At 45.4% G+C, this 18,925-nt stretch overlaps 2 protein-coding genes across 2 annotated transcripts; one reads left to right on the top strand and one right to left on the bottom strand.

Moving 5' to 3' along the window:
• The first annotated feature begins 793 nt into the window (after nucleotides 1-793).
• On the top strand, nucleotides 794-9,202 carry LOC123191235 (DNA-directed RNA polymerase II subunit RPB1). The gene is made up of 14 exons (XM_044604049.1): nucleotides 794-970; nucleotides 1,762-2,025; nucleotides 2,564-2,863; nucleotides 2,953-3,111; nucleotides 3,212-3,373; nucleotides 3,497-3,717; nucleotides 3,787-3,928; nucleotides 4,028-4,363; nucleotides 4,443-4,729; nucleotides 4,809-5,067; nucleotides 5,177-8,313; nucleotides 8,473-8,544; nucleotides 8,649-8,708; nucleotides 8,816-9,202. Exons 1-14 carry the CDS (start codon nucleotides 887-889, stop codon nucleotides 8,907-8,909), a joined length of 5,577 nt encoding a protein of 1,858 aa, XP_044459984.1. The 5' UTR covers nucleotides 794-886; the 3' UTR covers nucleotides 8,910-9,202.
• Nucleotides 9,203-9,559: 357 nt separating this feature from the next.
• Nucleotides 9,560-11,147, bottom strand: LOC123186778 (basic endochitinase A-like). Its single transcript, XM_044598482.1, has 2 exons — nucleotides 10,864-11,147; nucleotides 9,560-10,432 (listed from the first exon to the last, which is right to left on the bottom strand). The coding sequence occupies exons 1-2, from the start codon at nucleotides 11,139-11,141 to the stop codon at nucleotides 9,697-9,699; spliced, it is 1,014 nt and encodes a 337-aa protein (XP_044454417.1). The 5' UTR covers nucleotides 11,142-11,147; the 3' UTR covers nucleotides 9,560-9,696.
• Nucleotides 11,148-18,925: the final 7,778 nt, after the last annotated feature.

Here is an 18,925-nt window from a genome sequence, read left to right on the forward strand (position 1 = left end):
CGCATTCGCCGGCCGAGGTGGCCAAGGTGCAGCTCGTCCAGTTCGGCGTCCTCAACTCCGACGAGATCGTAATCCCCAACACCCCTACACACCGCGTTTGTTCATCTCAGATTCGTCCTTCATCTCCTCTAATTTGCTCTCCCTGCATGGAGTCAGAGTTGGATCTCGTGCAGTTCCCAGTCCCAAAAGTTACGACCAAGTTTTTGATCATTTATTTGATATGCCACCCAAAAGTTGTGTAGAAACGACAATGCCGAGGAGGCAGGGGCGTAATCTGGAGTGGACACCATGTGAGCATGGTAAAAGGAGATGACTGGCGAGGATGGCTAGGTCAAGGGTTTTCTTCCACCGACCGACAAACTCAGATGGATTGATCCGACAAGCAAGCGATGAAATTAATTATCATGCAATGACCTTATTCAACGCCCACCATGTAGAGGTGCTCTCCATGCGGTCTGAAATAGTAAACCACAAGTTCACGACCAAACGAGTAGCTATACGGGCACCCCATTATTATGCGATGAATACGCACGCATATCAAAATGGAACCATGACAACTAATTTTTTTTGAAAAAAAGATATTCAAAAATGAAAAAGACTCGATAAACTGCATCACAGGTTCGTCAAGAAGAAAAAAAGCCCACCAGGGAAAAAGATATACCCACTAAAGAAGCCTCATTTCTGTCCTAGAAAAAAACCCTCATTTGCTCCGGCTCACGGTAGCCGGCCCGGCGCAGGATACGTCTATAAATAGACCCCGACCCCCCACCCTCTTCCCCAGACGCACATTGCCCCAGGCCGATCCCCTTTCGCCGACTCGAGCGAAGCGTCGGCGGTCCGAGATCGATCTTGTCGGCGCCGGCGCCGCCGACGACGTGGGGCCGCGATGGACGCGCGGTTCCCGCACTCGCCGGCCGAGGTGGCCAAGGTCAAGCTCGTCCAGTTCGGCGTGCTCAGCCCCGATGAGATCGTAATCCCCCACACCCCACCCCCACCCACCGCGTTCCTTCATCTTGATCTTGGATCCGTCCTTCATCTCCTCTGATCTGCACTCCCTGCGTGGAGTCGGAGTCGGATCTCGTGCAGTTCCCACTCCCGGATGGTTGTAGATTCGGCTTTTTTTGGTGCTTGGGTAGCGAGTTTGATCGATCTGACGGATACCTAGGGTTTTGGGTTTGGCACGGTGAACATATCTGTGGTTGTTGTTTGGTTTTTGCTAACACGGGGAATTAGTCGAGAGAGAATTTCGGGCGGAGCAGAATACATGGCCGTGTAACTTGTAAGTCTATGGTTCGTTCTGAGTAAGTTGTGGTAGGATTGATATATATTAGGTCAAGTTGAAATTCTCTTATACATCAAAAGTCTTGACTGCCCGATCCAACAAAGTGCTAATCGATGTTCTTATTGGCCTATGAGGTGTTTGCTTGAACTCTCTGAGGCACTGTTTGCATAGATTTGTGTATTATCTTCACACTTGATTTTACAGTTTGCTTTTGATTAGATTGTTGTTCAGTGTATAAGTTCTCTTGAATAAAAGTCGCACACATATGTTGCTTTTCTCTTACTTAGATCTAGTAATTAATAAGATGGATTTGTCAGTATGACGATTTATTCGGTTCAAATGTCCGACGACCGTTATTTTGTAACGGTTTAACGGTACCGGTGACCGTTTTTGTAATTGTGGCGGGTCGATATGGAAATGTGCACCATTTTAGGAATGGATCTGACTGAGAATTCTTTTGTTGCTTTCCTTATTTGCAGAGACAAATGTCGGTGGTCATGATAGAGCATGCGGAGACTACGGAGAGGGGCAAGGTGAAGTCCGGGGGTCTGAGCGACCCCCGTTTGGGCACCATTGACCGGAAACTCAAGTGCGACACATGTATGGCTGGGATGGCCGAGTGCCCGGGCCACTTTGGCCACCTCGAGCTTGCGAAGCCCATGTTCCATATCGGCTTCATCAAGACCGTGCTCTCTGTAATGCGCTGCGTGTGCTTCAATTGCTCCAAGATCCTCGCGGACGAGGTACTGCCAACATCTTCTTGACCCTTCTGCCGGTCTGGTTTCGTTTTTAAGAGCTGTGCATCTTACTGGTTGCTGGTTGATGCATATATCTATCCAAACCGAATGACCCTTCTGTAGGTTAGGTTTCCTTTTTAAGACCTGTGCATTTTACTGGTTATTGGTTGGTGCATTACTGGTTATTGGTTGGTGCATATCTAGCCTAACTGAAAGGAAGGGTCTCTGATGTGCCAGACAAGCTACACACAAATCATAGCAATCTTAGTTCTCACCATATCTATGTTTGTCCAATTTTGCACCTCTTCTCAACCAACATGGTAATTTTGAGATATAGCTAGAATCATTTGTGTTGGGTATGATGAGCTGTAGATGCGACTGCTTTAGACTTCTTGCATCTTTTTTATGGACCTGGAGACCAACATTCTAATCAGCACCACGGAGCCGAATAAGAAACAAATTTATGGTTTAACTCAATAATGGACCATTTATTGTTGTGCGCACTGATTTGGCATGTTACTTATCAGTGATATATATCTTGCAGGAAGATACCAAGTTCCAGCAGGCTCTGAAAATCAAGAACCCCAAAAATAGATTAAGAAGAATTTATGATGCTTGCAAGAGCAAAAAGGTTTGCTCTGGGGGTGAAGACCTTGAGGGTCAGGATCAGCAGGACACTGAAGAGCCAGTGAAGAAAAAAGGTGGTTGTGGGGCTCAGCAGCCAAATATCACAGTTGATGGTATGAAGATGGTTGCAGAGTTTAAAACAACAAAGAAGAAAAATGATGAGCAAGATCAACTCCCGGAACCAGTGGAGCGAAAGCAAATTCTCTCCGCCGAGAGGGTATTTACATTATCTTTGCTCAATTCAGTAGGTTCTAATTAAGAATTTTCATTTAACCATATGGATCACATCATGGTTTGTTGGGACAGGTCCTTAATGTTCTCAAGCGTATAAGTGACGAGGACTGTCTTTTATTGGGCCTGAACCCTGAATTTGCTCGTCCTGATTGGATGATACTGCAAGTCCTCCCAATTCCTCCGCCCCCTGTGAGACCATCTGTCATGATGGATACTTCCTCCAGAAGCGAGGTTAGCCCAGTTACTACTAAAATGATTACGAATCCAATGGTTGGTTCACAGGGTGCCCTTTTACTAACTGTTTATCTTGTCGTTGCTTCTGTTTCGACAGGATGATTTGACTCATCAATTAGCGATGATAATTCGACATAATGAGAATTTGAGGAGGCAAGAGAGAAATGGAGCCCCAGCTCACATTATAACAGAGTTTGCTCAGCTGTTGCAGTTTCACATTGCAACATACTTCGATAATGATCTTCCTGGACAACCAAGGGTGAGTAGTCTATAAGTCCACTTCCTGTATTAAGCATTAACGAATATTTTTCCCCCACTTGTTTCACCTAAAAATGCAGTAATGGATAAATTGTTCTGAATATTTTTTGTTGAAAATATTCAGGCCACTCAGCGTTCTGGAAGGCCTATTAAGTCGATTTGCAGCAGGCTGAAAGCAAAAGAAGGCCGGATTAGAGGAAATTTAATGGGGAAGCGTGTTGATTTCTCAGCTCGTACCGTCATCACACCAGATCCGAATATCAACATTGATCAATTGGGGGTGCCATGGAGTATTGCTTTGAATCTGACATACCCAGAAACTGTCACTCCATACAACATTGAGAGGTAAACTAATTTGCTGTTGCTCTTCTGCATTGATATTTGATAAATAATGTCTAAATCTGATTATACCAGGTTGAAAGAACTAGTAGAATATGGGCCTCACCCTCCCCCAGGCAAGACAGGAGCGAAGTACATTATTAGGGAAGATGGCCAGAGGCTGGATCTTCGCTATGTGAAGAAAAGTAGCGATCAGCATTTGGAGCTTGGTTACAAGGTTAGTACCGACATCGTTGCATCATCTACTGTTTTAATGTGGCATCATGAAATTTTCCTTTTTTGTTTTAGCTCACACAATTTGCGCTTGACTTCTCAGGTGGAAAGGCACCTCAATGATGGAGATTTTGTTCTTTTCAACCGACAACCCAGTCTCCACAAAATGTCTATCATGGGCCATCGCATTAAAATTATGCCCTACTCGACTTTTCGCCTGAACTTGTCTGTCACTTCACCGTACAATGCTGATTTTGATGGGGATGAAATGAATATGCATGTTCCTCAGTCATTTGAGACCAGAGCTGAAGTTTTAGAGTTGATGATGGTGCCGAAATGTATTGTGTCACCTCAAGCAAATAGACCTGTCATGGGTATTGTCCAGGACACACTTCTTGGGTGTCGAAAAATGACCAAAAGGGATACTCTCATCGAAAAGGTTAACAATAATACTTTCCTTGAACACCTTAAATATTACTGTCTGTGGTTTTGTAGCTTACTGTGCTAATTTCTCCCAGGATGTATTTATGAACATCTTAATGTGGTGGGAAGATTTTGATGGGAAGGTCCCAGCCCCTACCATTTTGAAACCAAGGCCGATTTGGACTGGCAAACAAGTTTTCAACTTGATCATCCCCAAGTTAATTAATTTAATTAGATTTTCAGCCTGGCACGCTGAAACAGAAAATGGATTTACAACTCCTGGTGATACTGTGGTCCGGATAGAGAAGGGAGAGCTTCTATCTGGTACACTTTGCAAAAAAACACTTGGGGCATCAAGTGGAAGTCTTATTCATGTTATTTGGTAAGTAATAAAAGGTGCATTGCAGATTTTAGCAAACATGTTCTCCTCTGCTAAATAATTTTGATTTAACTGTTTGTAGGGAAGAGGTAGGTCCAGATGCGGCACGGAAGTTCTTGGGTCATACACAGTGGCTGGTCAACTATTGGCTTCTGCAAAATGGTTTCAGTATTGGGATCGGGGATACAATTGCAGATGCAGATACTATGGAAAAAATTAATGAGACAATCGCAAACGCCAAGATTGAAGTGAATGGGCTTATTAAGCAAGCGCAAGAGAAGGAGCTGGAACCTGAGCCAGGACGCACGATGATGGAATCGTTTGAAAATAGAGTAAATCAGGTACAATAGCTGAATGTCCTTGTTTGGTTCTTTCATCTGGGAAAATAGGAGTTTGCGATAAATAACTTTCTTGATATACTTGTTTTGACATATCTGTTTCTCATGCTAGGTCCTTAACAAGGCTCGTGATGAATCTGGCAGTAGTGCCCAGAAGAGTTTGTCCGAGAGCAACAATTTGAAAGCTATGGTCACTGCAGGCTCAAAAGGCAGTTTCATTAATATTTCACAAATGACTGCTTGTGTCGGACAGCAGAACGTTGAGGGCAAGCGGATTCCATTTGGTTTTGTTGATCGTACCTTGCCCCACTTCACGAAAGATGACTACGGCCCCGAAAGCCGTGGATTTGTGGAGAACTCTTACCTTCGAGGCCTGACACCACAGGAATTTTTCTTCCATGCTATGGGTGGTAGAGAAGGTTTGATTGATACTGCTGTGAAAACTTCTGAGACAGGATATATTCAGCGGAGGCTCGTGAAGGCTATGGAGGACATCATGGTGAAATATGATGGTACCGTGAGAAACTCCCTTGGCGATGTCATTCAATTCTTGTATGGAGAAGACGGCATGGATGCTGTTTGGATTGAATCCCAGAAACTGGACTCCCTGAAGATGAAAAAGGATGAGTTTGATAATGTGTTCCGTTATGAACTGAATGATATGAACTGGAAGCCTAATTACATGCTGCCTGACCATGTTGAGGATTTGAAGACTATTCGTGAATTCAGAAATGTGTTTGAGGCAGAGCTTCAGAAATTGGAAGTTGACAGATTACAACTTGGGCAAGAAATTACCACAACTGGCGAGGGTACATGGCCTATGCCTGTCAACCTCAAGCGGCTTATCTGGAATGCTCAGAAGACTTTCAAGATTGATCTAAGAAAACCTTCTGACATGCACCCAATGGAAATCGTGGAAGCAATTGATAAGCTGCAAGAAAGGCTCAAGGTTGTCCCTGGCGACGACGCCATGAGCATTGAGGCTCAGAAGAACGCTACTCTGCTCTTCAATATCCTGCTTCGCAGCACATTTGCTAGCAAGAGGGTCTTGAAAGAATACAGGCTTACAAAGGAATCTTTCGAATGGGTCATTGGTGAGATTGAATCGAGATTCCTGCAGTCTTTGGTGGCTCCTGGTGAAATGATTGGATGTGTGGCTGCACAGTCCATTGGAGAACCAGCAACTCAGATGACGCTGAATACTTTCCATTATGCTGGTGTTAGTGCTAAGAATGTTACCCTTGGTGTTCCCAGATTAAGAGAGATTATCAACGTCGCCAAGAAGATAAAGACTCCATCTCTGTCTGTCTTCCTAAAGCCTGGGGTGAACAGCAGGAAAGAATCGGCCAAGAATGTCCAGTGTGCCCTGGAGTACACCACGCTGCGTAGTGTGACCCATGCCACTGAGATATGGTATGATCCTGATCCTCTAGGAACCCTCATTCCCGAGGATGTGGACTTTGTCAGGTCATACTATGAGATGCCCGATGAGGATGTCGACCCGGATAAGATGTCTCCTTGGCTGCTGCGTATTGAACTGAACCGCGAGATGATGGTTGATAAGAAGTTGAGCATGGCTGATATTGCAGAGAAGATCAATCATGAGTTTGATGACGACTTGTCATGCATATTCAACGATGACAACGCGGATAAGCTCATCCTTCGTGTCCGTATCGCAAACGACGAAGCTCCTCCAAAAGGAGGAGAGGCACAGGGTGAATCTGCCGAGGACGATGTCTTCCTCAAGAAGATTGAGGGGAACATGTTGACTGAGATGGCCCTTCGAGGCATTCCAGATATTAACAAGGTCTTCATCAAAAAGGGGAAGGTGAATAAATTTGATGAGAAGGAAGGTTTCAAAGGAGAAGAGGAGTGGATGCTTGATACAGAAGGTGTAAACCTCTTGGCCGTCATGTGTCATGAGGACGTTGATCCTTCTAGGACAACAAGTAATCATTTGATTGAAGTGATTGAGGTTCTTGGCATCGAGGCTGTCCGTAGGTCCCTCTTGGATGAGCTGAGGGTGGTGATATCTTTTGATGGGTCTTATGTCAACTACCGGCATCTGGCCATTCTCTGCGATATGATGACGTACAGAGGTCACCTGATGGCGATTACTAGGCACGGCATAAATCGTAACGACACAGGGCCTCTCATGAGATGTTCTTTTGAAGAGACGGTGGATATCCTGCTTGATGCTGCTGTATATGCTGAATCTGATTACCTGAGAGGTGTCACAGAGAACATTATGCTTGGCCAGCTTGCACCTATTGGTACAGGAGGGTGTGGATTGTATCTGAATGACCAGATGCTGAAGCAGGCCATTGAGCTCCAACTCCCGAGCTATATTGACACTCTGGACTATGGTGTCACACCGGCGCGTTCACCCTCTGGGACACCGTACCATGATGGAATGATGTCTCCATTGCTGAGCCCGAATTTCCGGGTTTCCCCCCTCACAGATGCTCAGTTCTCGCCGTATGTTGGCGGCATGGCGTTCTCGCCCATGCCGTCGAATTACAGCCCGTCCTCGGGGGGTTACAGTCCATCTTCTCCGGTGTTCAGCCCAGGGCCAGGACACAGCTACAGCCCCACTTCTCCGTCATACAGCCCCGCATCACCCAGCTACAGCCCTGCATCGCCATCATATACTCCTGGCTCTCCTTCCTACAGTCCGAGCAGTCCATCATACTCTCCAACCAGTCCATCATACTCTCCCACATCTCCGAGCTACAGCCCCACATCTCCTAGCTACAGTCCAACCTCTCCGGCATACTGTCCCACTTCGCCAAGCTACAGTCCAACCTCTCCGGCATACTGCCCGACATCTCCTGCATACAGCCCGACCTCTCCAGCATACTGCCCGACGTCTCCGGCATACAGCCCGTTGTCGCCATCTTATAACCCAACGTCGCCATCTTATAGTCCGACATCTCCTTCATACAGCCCGACTTCACCATCTTATAGCCCAACATCGCCATCATACAGCCCCACATCTCCTTCATACAGCCCTTCATCACCAACTTATAGCCCGACGTCGCCCTCATACAGACCGACATCGCCCTCGTACAGCCCGACATCACCTGCATACAGTCCGTCATCGCCTGGTTACTGCCCGACGTCACCGAGCTACAGCCCTACTTCACTGAGCTACAGCCCTTCGTCGGCCAAGTACAGTCCTTCAAATATCTATTCTCCAAGCAGCCCAAGGATGATGAGCCCGTACAGTCAGACTTCTCCAAACTACAGGTAATTCTCTAACTTCTGTTCATAGACTTTCTGGTGGTATTCTATTCATACATTTTTAGTTTTTCTTTTCCGTAAAGTGGATAGCCCTGGCCTTATTATCGGTTGATGCTCGAAGCAAAATACTTGCGCTTATTCTTGCTGACATGTCTGTTTCTCCAGCCCGACCTCACCGTCTTACTCGCCCACCTCACCGTCGTATGCGCAACCAAGCCCGTCATACAGCCCGGCAAGGTGAGCCGAATTTCAGTTGATCATCCTCCTTGTTTCAACTTAAAGAACACCTGTTGCTGTGACAAATACAATGGGTTTACTAACTCACTGCCTGCATGCTGCAGCCCGATCACTACCTCTGGAGGACCTAGCCCAGATTACACCCCAACTTCTCCAAACTACAGGTAATTAAATTAAATGCATATTCAGGCTTATCTATCTCGTCGATCTGCCCTTGATGGAAGTACACCATTGGTTAGCTCTTCTGACGATGTCACTTTTGAGCGTGCAGCCCCACTGCAAGCTACTCCCCCACCGCACCGGGCTACTCGCCGATATCCACCGAGCCGCAAACTAGTGACAAGGACGAGGAGACTGCTCCCTGAAGCCACCAACTCAGAGAAAATTGCTGCTGGCCGAGGCAGAAGCACACCGCACTAGCTGTTGTTCTTGTTTCCTTCCGCGTCGCCAGAACAGGCATTGGGTTTGCTGCGCTTGCCGATGAATTGCTGCTGAACTTGAGTTGTTATGTATGATAGATGTTGTGAGTGACTCCCCAGTAACTGTGTTGTTGAGAATTTGCAATTGTACTTAATAATGTGTTGTTGATCGGATTGATATATTGATGATGTTGTTGACCGGATTGTTATGTTAATTTTTCCATTGGAACTTCTTATTATTTGCTACTCAGCTGTGGAGTGCATTTGTAAGTCCTGCATATTTCCTGTTGCTGCTTTGGCGTTTGGTAGGCCTTTGCTGTGCTTAAATGTTTTTGAGCTGCACCATGTCCTCGATTTCCTGTGAAGGCTGCCTCTTGTGCTAATTTCTAGTATCAAACTTCACACCTGAGTAATTATTAAGGGTCACAACTTACTGTTACTGCTGTCAGGTAATTTTCATATTTTTGTTCTAATGTTTAATTCTCTGTTGATAGAAATGTTATCCACGTGAATTTCTCGCTTTTGAGTTATCCAAATGAAATACAGTACATGGGAAGACATGTTTTCAGTAAAGGACCTGTGGTCGTGTTGAGCGATGCTCACACACAACAACGGCAAGTTTATTCATCCATTTTATTTACTCATAGAGTATTCCTCGAGATTATTTATCAGTAATCACATGCACACAGGCATGCATCGAGGACTGACGCTAGATTTAGATCTTAGTATGTTGTTACTGCGTTACTTGCTGGATCAAAAGCCCTTCAACGAAGGGCCTCTGGTTGTAGCAGTCGAGGTTGCTCCCGTAGCCGACGCCAAGGATGTTGCAGTAGCGCTGGTAGAACCCGATCCGGTCGGCAACACGGCTGTCCTGCCCCCTGCCGCACTCGAGCCCGCCGTTGATGATGTTGGTGATGACGCCATAGCCAGGCACCCTTCCCGCCGCGTTGTCGGCAGCCGTTGGCGTCCACTGGCCCGTGATCACGGTGTGGGATGACGGCTTGTTCGCTTGCGGCGTCATCCAGAACCACAACGCCGTCTCGAACGACACCGTGGCATCGGTCGCCACCAGGTCCGGGTTGTTGAGCAGGTCCACGCCAATGGCGCGCCCCGCGGGGCCGTAGTTGTAGTTCCCGGAGAGCATGATGGGGCCGCGGCCGTAGTACTGCCTTCCTTGTGCGCACGGCCACTCCGACGATGGCTGGCAGTAGTCGGGCGGTGAGCCCAGCTCCCGCTTGTAGCAATATCCCCAGGAGTAGGGGCCGTCGGGTGCGGTGGCCCACCCGCCGGTGGTCTCGTGGGAGGTCTGCCCGAAGAAGGCTGCCACCTCCTGCTTCCGCGTCTCGGTGCTCCCCGTGGTGCCGAAGGCCGGGAACGCGGCGGCCGCGGCCAGGAATGCGTCGTACGTGTAGAACCCGCCGGCATCTGTGCACTGGTTGCTGTGGAGCAGGAACTGCTGGAAGATGTCCCTTGACGATCAACTCCACGTTCAATTTGATCCTCTAATCACGGCGAGGCCCTCACAGAGAAAATCACGGGCTCATGCAGGTGCTATATTGCTTGCATGCTGTAGAAAAACGGCCAAAGGAAGAAACATCACGGTACAGAGAAAATAATGGCTAACAGCCGCGCCACCCAGATCACTTTCCATAGCAGGTCGCCCTTCGACGCCCGCGCTATCGCATGTCGCCCACCTCGCCACAGTCGTGCGCACGTCACCCACCTTGCCAGCGCACCCGTGCACGTCGTCGCTGGTAGTGGTTGGCCGGTCCGCTCGATCCGGCCCGGGCTTCAGTGCCGCCGGTCCGGTCCTTGAAACCAGGACCGCGAGGCTGGTCGGTCCGGTCCGGTCCGGACCGCCGGCGGCCGGTCCAAACGGTGGCTCGGTCAGGGACCGGACCGGCCCGGACCGTGTCCACCCTGAGAGATGATGGACGACACGCCCCCGCCGGGGCTGGGTCCAGGAGGAGTGGGGCCGCAGCCGCTGCACTGGCTCTGGCAGCCGGCACCGCAGTAGTCGGAGGTGCTGCCACAGTAACCGAAGCGGCTGCAGCAGAGGCAGTTCGGGCACGTCGCGCCGCCGGCCTGCGAGCCACACTGCTGGGCGCGGGCCGCCGTAGCGAGCGCCGCCGCCAGGACGATGGCCAGGATGGCCGCCACCCTCCTCGGGCCTCTCATTCTCAGTGTAGGCACGGTCTGGTTGATCTTGATGCCTGCTGATAGATTATGGCGCCAACCTAGATCCGCTATTTATAGATCAATTCTATGCGTGGAAAATCGGTTGAGCCGTGCCGTGCTACTCACTCGCTGCTCGTTGGTTGAAGTCTGGACGTGTCACGAGTTCCCCTTATCATCTTCATCACTACAGGACCATGTGACACGTCTTCTCTCATAAATTGTTGAAATGTACCCAACAATCACCGATCAACCACGTCTGATTGATGAATTAGTTCATACTGATGAACCATGTGGCACATCTTCATTGAACCATGTGACGAAGAGGTGCACTGTTGGGATTTGAGCGCAACAAAAAAGAGGACAGGATTAGCCTGTATATTGTCCTGTTCCTAAAAGTTATACTGATCTGCTCAAATTTGGTGTCGTCTACTCCTACTAGTGTATACACATGGGATTAGGTTAAAAAATGATGATAAAATTAGCTTCTACTAAAAAGAACATGTAATGCAACTTTGCGATGTGTACTATATATAGTGTATTACACAAGGGTCACAGATAGTGCGGGCCTTGGCCCTTGGGGGCTATTGGTGTGCCTGGCCGTCTTCCAAGGTCTGGTGAGGCTGTTGTGGGTCCCTTTGGGCGAAAGCTTAAGTCCTTGACAAGGGGCGATGACGGCGGCGACGAAACCATGGGCGTCATTATCCTTCTCAAAGGCGTCTTCGAAGAGTTCTCCCACTAATCTCTGGATTGTGGGCATGTTGGTGGTGGAGTTTTGAGTTGGCCGGTGTCGGTACTGCTTTATTAATTTAAATCCGAGCACCCCTTGTGCATTTTATCTAAAATAGATTTGTTATCGGTGCTCGCACATTCCTAGATTTATTTCAGGATTTAACGACTTTATTCTTTCAGTGGTAAGTGATGTTCCCAACAACAATAACTCATATCTGGTAACTTCGTCAATCTCAAGACTCATCGCCTCAGTCTCTTGGAGATATCATAGGGATGGGTGTGCATGCATGCGCTCGTAGATGTGAGTGTGTGTGCACGTGTGAGAACCTGCGCATGTACTGTTTCTCTAAACAACCAATATGCACTCCATATTTTTATTCTAACTAGTAAGATGCCCGTGCGTTGCACAGAACACCGGGATGCATTGATACAAAAGTAGTTTATTTGACAAAATATGTGGAGGGTCCTCTCAACTATTAAAAATATCCATACCTTTCTTCGGATCAACTATTAAAAATATCCATATCTTTCTTCAGATATTCAGTTATGTTGCTGAGCTCATAAGCATCAGGGGTATAGTGAATACAAATGAAAATAGGCAAACACGTTCAAGTGTTTTATCTGTATGCAAAATTCATGAAATATCGCACACAGCTAGAACAATCCAACATGTTTGTTTCCGAAACATTAAGACTTCGTTGAATTTTACTGCAATTATTTGAGCTCAGGAGCCAAGTTCATGTCTCAACTTTCTTCTTCTATTTCCACAGTAATCGGGTAAATGATTAGGAGGTACACAGAATTAAAGTCTAATGGGTAAGGACACTATTGTTGCTCTAGCGCCCCTTCCCTTACCAATCTGGATCCTACTCCACGGCTGTAAGAAAACACAAATTTTCCTTAAAAAGACTTTACGCGACTTTCTCCGGTAAAAGCTTCACCTCCGTCATGTTTGCTCTGCAGTTGCACTTGAACGTCTCCTAACTCATACTCTGTATTGTCAAGAAAAAACTCCACTCTTCGTCAACTCCTCTAGATACTTATAATTGTGCATCAAGCTTGTAACCTTTGCATGAATAATTACAACATATACAAAAATATAACATTTCTAATGATGGCCATATGTTGCATCTCTTTCCACACAGGCTTTTCTCTCGACCTTGTGTTGCCTCCCCTGTGCACATGGTGTCCCATCTCACAATCATAGATACATATTGTGAATTAGTAACAATTCTTGTTTCACATATCAGATGGGTATTACAAAGTTGCAACTTATTTCTACATTTCACTGTCAGTTAGCACTTCCAAGCAGAAACCTTCTGCAAGTGGATGCTCACTGTCAATTAACAACATACTTGAGTTGTGGTTTGAACTTCTAACTACAACTGCAAGGTAAAAATTGAATTGTATAGCAAACAGACCTTTTCTCGGCATACATCACATTTTCATGTATCCGTACAAATTCCGACTCAAGCTGTAGCTTGAACATAATCTTTGCAGGGCTCAGGCGGCTCCTGACCATCCACAGCTTGACAGACTAATTCACAAGGTGGAAGACTGAAAGTACTTATACTGATCTACACATATGTTTACAAGATTATATGGCGTATATTATCTCTACTACTGTCGATGTCGACATCAAGGTAGATGTTTGGCTGGAACTACAACTTCTGGAATTGCTAAGCTGAATGACCAACAACATATCTGAATTGTCATTGTGAAATGCAATTTATTGACCTTAGATATACAAACAAATGCTCAATGTACAGAAGGCAATGCTTCTTGCAGGCAACCTTTGCTGTATATATATATCATTAGATTGCTGCTTAATAGAACAGACTTTCAGCCTCTTCTTACATTACATAAAGCAAGATTTGACTATAACACCATGAAAACCAGTCACCTACTGCCTGGTACTTAAGCCAAGAACTCTGTGCTTAGTAAGATCAGGATCTTCTGGCAATTTTTTTTTGCATATTTCAGTTATCCTAAAAACAATCACATGATGATTCTTATGCTTATTGTAATTACCTTCCTTAGTGAGAAACACTTTTTAAAATGCAGTATTGCTTATAAGATCAAGCACAATCGCTTTTTTAAATGCAATAGTATTTTCTGCAAGTTAAACTATCCTGAAAAACAGACACCAAATCACTTCAGTATAAACACAAAAATGAATTGAAAGCAATGATCACTTGACATTCAGCGATTGTCGTGGTCATTCAGGTTGATGCTAGAGGAGAGGCAATGAAGGAATGCGCACCAAACTTAAATGAGAAGATAAATGGCAGCAATGAATATATCGAAAAAGCATATATATATAATAGCATGAGCACACATTTATAAATGGTTCCAGGACAAACAAGAACGAAGTAGACGTGTTTGACTGAACACTTTGCTACATATGCACAGGGAACATGAATTTGTGTACAACACCACCACGAATCTACAAATAGGCCATGGAATCATTTGTCAACCATAGTATGCCCTTCTTTAGTTGTTTGCTTAGAACATATGTGAAAAACAATATTGGCTCTGAAGATCTTGCCTCATCTATCTTCTCACCTAAAAGGGAATCAGACAATCACTACTTAAACATAACGGCCTGTAGTATACCAGTCCCATGGGAAAACGGGTATCCAGAGCGCATAAGCCAGTCCAGCATACAGATGTAAAGCATCTTAACAAAAAATAAGCAAGGAGATTCACCTTCAGATTGGCGTGACGAGCGTGTGGCTCTTGAGGTGTAGTTCAAGCAGCTTGAGTCCCATCTGCCTACCCATTTGATTTATATTGGACTGCAACTCTGCAAGACTGGCTTCTAGAGACTTCGACCTGGGCGCGCGAATTGAACTCTGGGTAACGGGTGGGAGGGATGAGGATTGGGAAGGAGAGGCAGTAGCCAAGCATAGCACCTCCACGTGGGGCGCTTCAGTGACAGTGGGGAAGGAGGAGGAGGAGTATGCGGAGGCGCCGCCGCCAAGGAAGCAACACGTAGCCGGTGGAGGTCAGCGGCAGGAGACGGGGAAGGGGGTGGAGGAGATGGCGAGGAGGAGGGGGCTGTGGAGATGTTGGGCGCTGGGACTAATGCGCAGAGGAGGGGGCAGGAGATGCGTCGCCTGCATGCTTGCCAAGGTCGGCATCGGAGAAGATGGGGATGGGGGTGGACGAGATGGTGAGGAGGGGGCCATGGTGTTGGTGGGCCGTGTGGCTGAGAGGATGCATGAGAGGTTCCGGGGGCACACGGCGTCGGCGGGAGCCACCGCGCCAGATCGGTTCCAGAGTTGCCTTTCCTGAGGTGATTGGATGAGGTGGGCGTGGGGAAGAGATGAGGGCCATGGGGCTGAACGGGAAAGGCAGGGGGTTATCCGCAAATATGTGACGGAAGTGGCGGGCGTCCGTTTGCAAAATTGACCACATTTCACCGTGTGCGTCAGATCAGATCGATCGGACGGTTGTAAATGCACGACGGCAGACACACCATCACCACCAACTCAGATCTTACATTCTTAAGAAGTTGCTCCCCACTTCTACCCATTTTCTCAACATGCACACTGTACACATCAGCTCCATGCCACGTCAGAGTTCATTTTTTTATTTTTTGTTTTCGCGAAGAGCAGCCATTTCCCCAGCCTTAACTCCATGGAAGAAATAAAAGAGAATAATATCTTTCCCTGGCACCGACCGAACAATTATTACTCGACCTCTTTTCCTCCCCGTCTCTTCGTTACTCCCTTCCCCACCCTTCCCCTCCCTTCCCCTCTCTGTGGTGCAACGCCGGAGGGTGGTTCAAATCCGCTGATGAGAGGCACCTCAACGAGACTACTCCCGCGTCTCCACCGGTCGCACCGCCTTGAACGCCCGCGGATCCGTCCACCTGCGCTGGCGTGCCGGACACCGACCAGATTCTTCCTACGGTCAAACTGCTTGCCTTCTCATCTTCTCCAATAACTGAAGATACGCAATGGAGATATCTGAAACTGTCGGTGCACACTCAATGGGCACCTGAGGAGACACGCAATCGACATTATCTTATCCTCCTTGATACGCATCTAGCCAGTAAGTTCCTCATCTAGCCTCTGCACAAATTCTCTTTACTCTGCTGAACTTGCATATAGCGCACACAACCGGTGTCCTAATCTCCTCCATGTTAGTACATGATATTTATGTTGTGTGGCATCTTCTTTTGCTCATTCCTTAGTGTTTCCAATGCTGACTTCATCCTCTTTTTCAGGTTGAGTATCCCAATCATCATATATTGAAACTTACATTGGACACATATATAGTTCCTGAACAATTTCCAGTTTTTCTTTGGTGTTGTACTTTTATCTGTTAGTTTGCATCTCAATTATGGCCTTGGTTTTGTTTTCAAGTTTATAATTGCACCTTTCTATACAATTTGATAACTTTTCTTCTATATAATGTATCTCACCTCCATCGACGGAAGACTGCGCAAGATGGACTGATCAACGATGTGGTGGTTGCTACACCAGTCTGGTACCTCCACAAGGAGGAGGAGGAGTTCAGTTGAGGTGAGAATGGAGGCTTGGTATTTCCCATAATGTTGACTGATTGGATCATACATTGAATCAGTGCGGAATCCTAATGTCTCTTTCTTTGAGGTTTCAGTGGTCAAGGCTACATTTCAAAGCTAATCATTTTTTTCTAACATCTGTGTGCAGTAGATTAATCAGGTCAGTTGACCACAAATCTATTTGTCCACGTTGATTGTATCACTATGGTAGTTATTTTCCTGCCGAACTATCAAAGCATTCTTCATTTGTCTTTCTCTAATATACTAGCTATACGAAATAATTTCTTTTGTAGAGACCGAGTGACACTACCATGAGCTACTTGCGGCTGCTGCCTTTTCCCCCTCAACCATGGGAATCGCTGGTGTGCCTACGTGATCCCACAGTAGGTCTTTGTTCTCCAATGAGTATCTAATCCGCAAATTTATTTGTGTTCTTTTCCATGATACGCACAGGTGGTGCTTGGACAGGGGCATGAGCCTCACATGAATCACACTACCATTTTAAAATCTGATGAATTTATTGATTTATGGCTTTATGCTTTACATTCTTATCTGAAACTATTGCAAGCTTTCTTGATTGATGGACGATGTGTTGCAAAATGTCTGTTATCTACCAAATTTGAAAATTGTTGAAACGTAAAAATCTCTCTCTCTCTCTCTCTCTCTCTCTCTCTCTCTTGGAGTATTTCGAATATTTGCCAGTTGTCACTATCTTTACTCACTCTATACAATTATATTTCTTAGTCCCCCCTATCTCAAATTTTCAGATAAATGCTATTTTTTATTGACAGTGACTCGAGCATAGCACCTGTGTTGCAGTGTTATATAATAGGAAATACAAGGAAATAAACAGAAGTAAGAAGAAACAAGTACCTAAAAGGAAGTTTTGGATTCAAGTGAGACCCCATTTTCCCAAATATAGTTACTGATAGTATTTTGTTTTTTGTTTCATATATGGCAATCATCTAATGTATCTGCCAACATTCAGATTGCATAAAAAAACGGATGGGGAGAGCAAACTTGGTACACTATGTATTCCTTTTTCCTTCGAGGGCTTCAGGTCACGTGTCGGTCATTTATGTTTGGTGGTTTCTGATTGTACTTCAGAAGAAGAAAAATTAGTGACCGCCATATTCTACATATGCATGTACGGAATATCAAAGATGTAACATGTTCATTTTGTTGTTAGGTATGCAGATAATTTGTAAATCTATTGTATCTAAATGTGGTCTAGATTGTAACAACTTCTGTGAGCATCTAAATGTTCCAGTTGTTATTACAAATTGAAAAGTTTCATTACAAAATTTAAAGCTTTCAGCTTAACCTTAAGAGCGACATGAAAGGTTGACTTTATTATTTACAATTATTTAGGTAGACTTTGTTTTTTTCCTGAATGGTCAAAGCATGAGCTGATAGCACATACATGTCGCCTCCACATTAGTACATTATTTGCTATGACATGTATATAGTATATTTGGTTTGTTTCCTTGCAAATTCATTGCTCGAGATTCCTGCGGCAACGTGCGGGGAAACAAATAATGAGGCTTAAATAATTATTAAATTTGTTATTAATTAAACTTAATATGATCAAATGATGTTCTCAAACTTAAATCTTTTGCAATATATCAACATGCCAACACGGCAACAATGCACTTATCGACTATAACACCCATTTTTCTGACTTTTTATATCATTCTGCCAAATGTTGAAAAAATATAATTATATATTCATTTTATGGCTATTTATCGCTCCATAAATCCACCTCCTATAAGGTGCTACAAATTCCCGCAGCAACGCGCGGGGCGTTATCTAGTTTTTATAGTAGTAGAGACACATACTACCATCTATGAAATGGCTATTTGATGGGCGACTAGAAACGTTCAGAATCAACAGAGTTGTACTATAATTTTCCTCCATTAATGTGAGTGGCATGTGGAAAAGACGCAAAGTCACAGTGTTGTTGCTTCGATGTGTCGTTTAGGTCATCTCCAATGGCTATATGGTTGTTGGTAACATTATCACAAGGAACATGTAATGATGCAGCATAAAAATAAAGAAGTAAAAAAAATCAAGGTTGTATATATGTATGTTAACCAGACAATCTTGCACAAGCTGTGATGTATAAATAGAGAGTAAATTTATACTTTTCTCTCACCTTCTATTGGACAACTTAGACATGCTCTATTCGAATAATTGAATGATGGCTTATTGGTTGATGGCATAGACAGTATTACCAACAAAGTAACACACGAAGTTGCTCTTAGACAGAATGGAGAGAGCGAATAATGGAACTGTTGGAAGGGTACCATAGTTCCATAGTGTTGAAGTGTTGGAGCGAACCAAAAATGACTGTCAATCTCTAGAAACATTTCTGTGTCATCAAGACATCAACAACATTTTTGTCATGTCGTCTGCCAAAGTATTGATTAAAATGAAAGTGGCTTGGCACGTGTGCATGCTGTGAAGATGAGCCCGTAAGGTAGAGTTCATAGCAGGAAATCCCTAGCCGCTATCCGCTCGT

Source organism: Triticum aestivum, chromosome 2A (genome assembly GCF_018294505.1).
Source record: "Triticum aestivum cultivar Chinese Spring chromosome 2A, IWGSC CS RefSeq v2.1, whole genome shotgun sequence".
In the NCBI taxonomy this organism is placed as follows: Eukaryota; Viridiplantae; Streptophyta; class Magnoliopsida; order Poales; family Poaceae; genus Triticum; species Triticum aestivum.

What these genes read in the sequence shown, in the direction of transcription:
- LOC123186778 (XM_044598482.1), bottom strand. Translation starts at nt 11,141, where the DNA reads ATGAGAGGCCCGAGGAGGGTGGCGGCCATCCTGGCCATCGTCCTGGCG. An exon ending in GGTGGACACGGTCCGGGCCG is followed by an intron (nt 10,433 to 10,863) that starts GTCCGGTCCCTG and finishes TTGATCGTCAAG; the next exon opens with GGACATCTTCCAGCAGTTCC.
- LOC123191235 (XM_044604049.1), top strand. Translation starts at nt 887, where the DNA reads ATGGACGCGCGGTTCCCGCACTCGCCGGCCGAGGTGGCCAAGGTCAAG. An exon ending in TGCTCAGCCCCGATGAGATC is followed by an intron (nt 971 to 1,761) that starts GTAATCCCCCAC and finishes CCTTATTTGCAG; the next exon opens with AGACAAATGTCGGTGGTCAT. An exon ending in AAATTCTCTCCGCCGAGAGG is followed by an intron (nt 2,864 to 2,952) that starts GTATTTACATTA and finishes TTGTTGGGACAG; the next exon opens with GTCCTTAATGTTCTCAAGCG.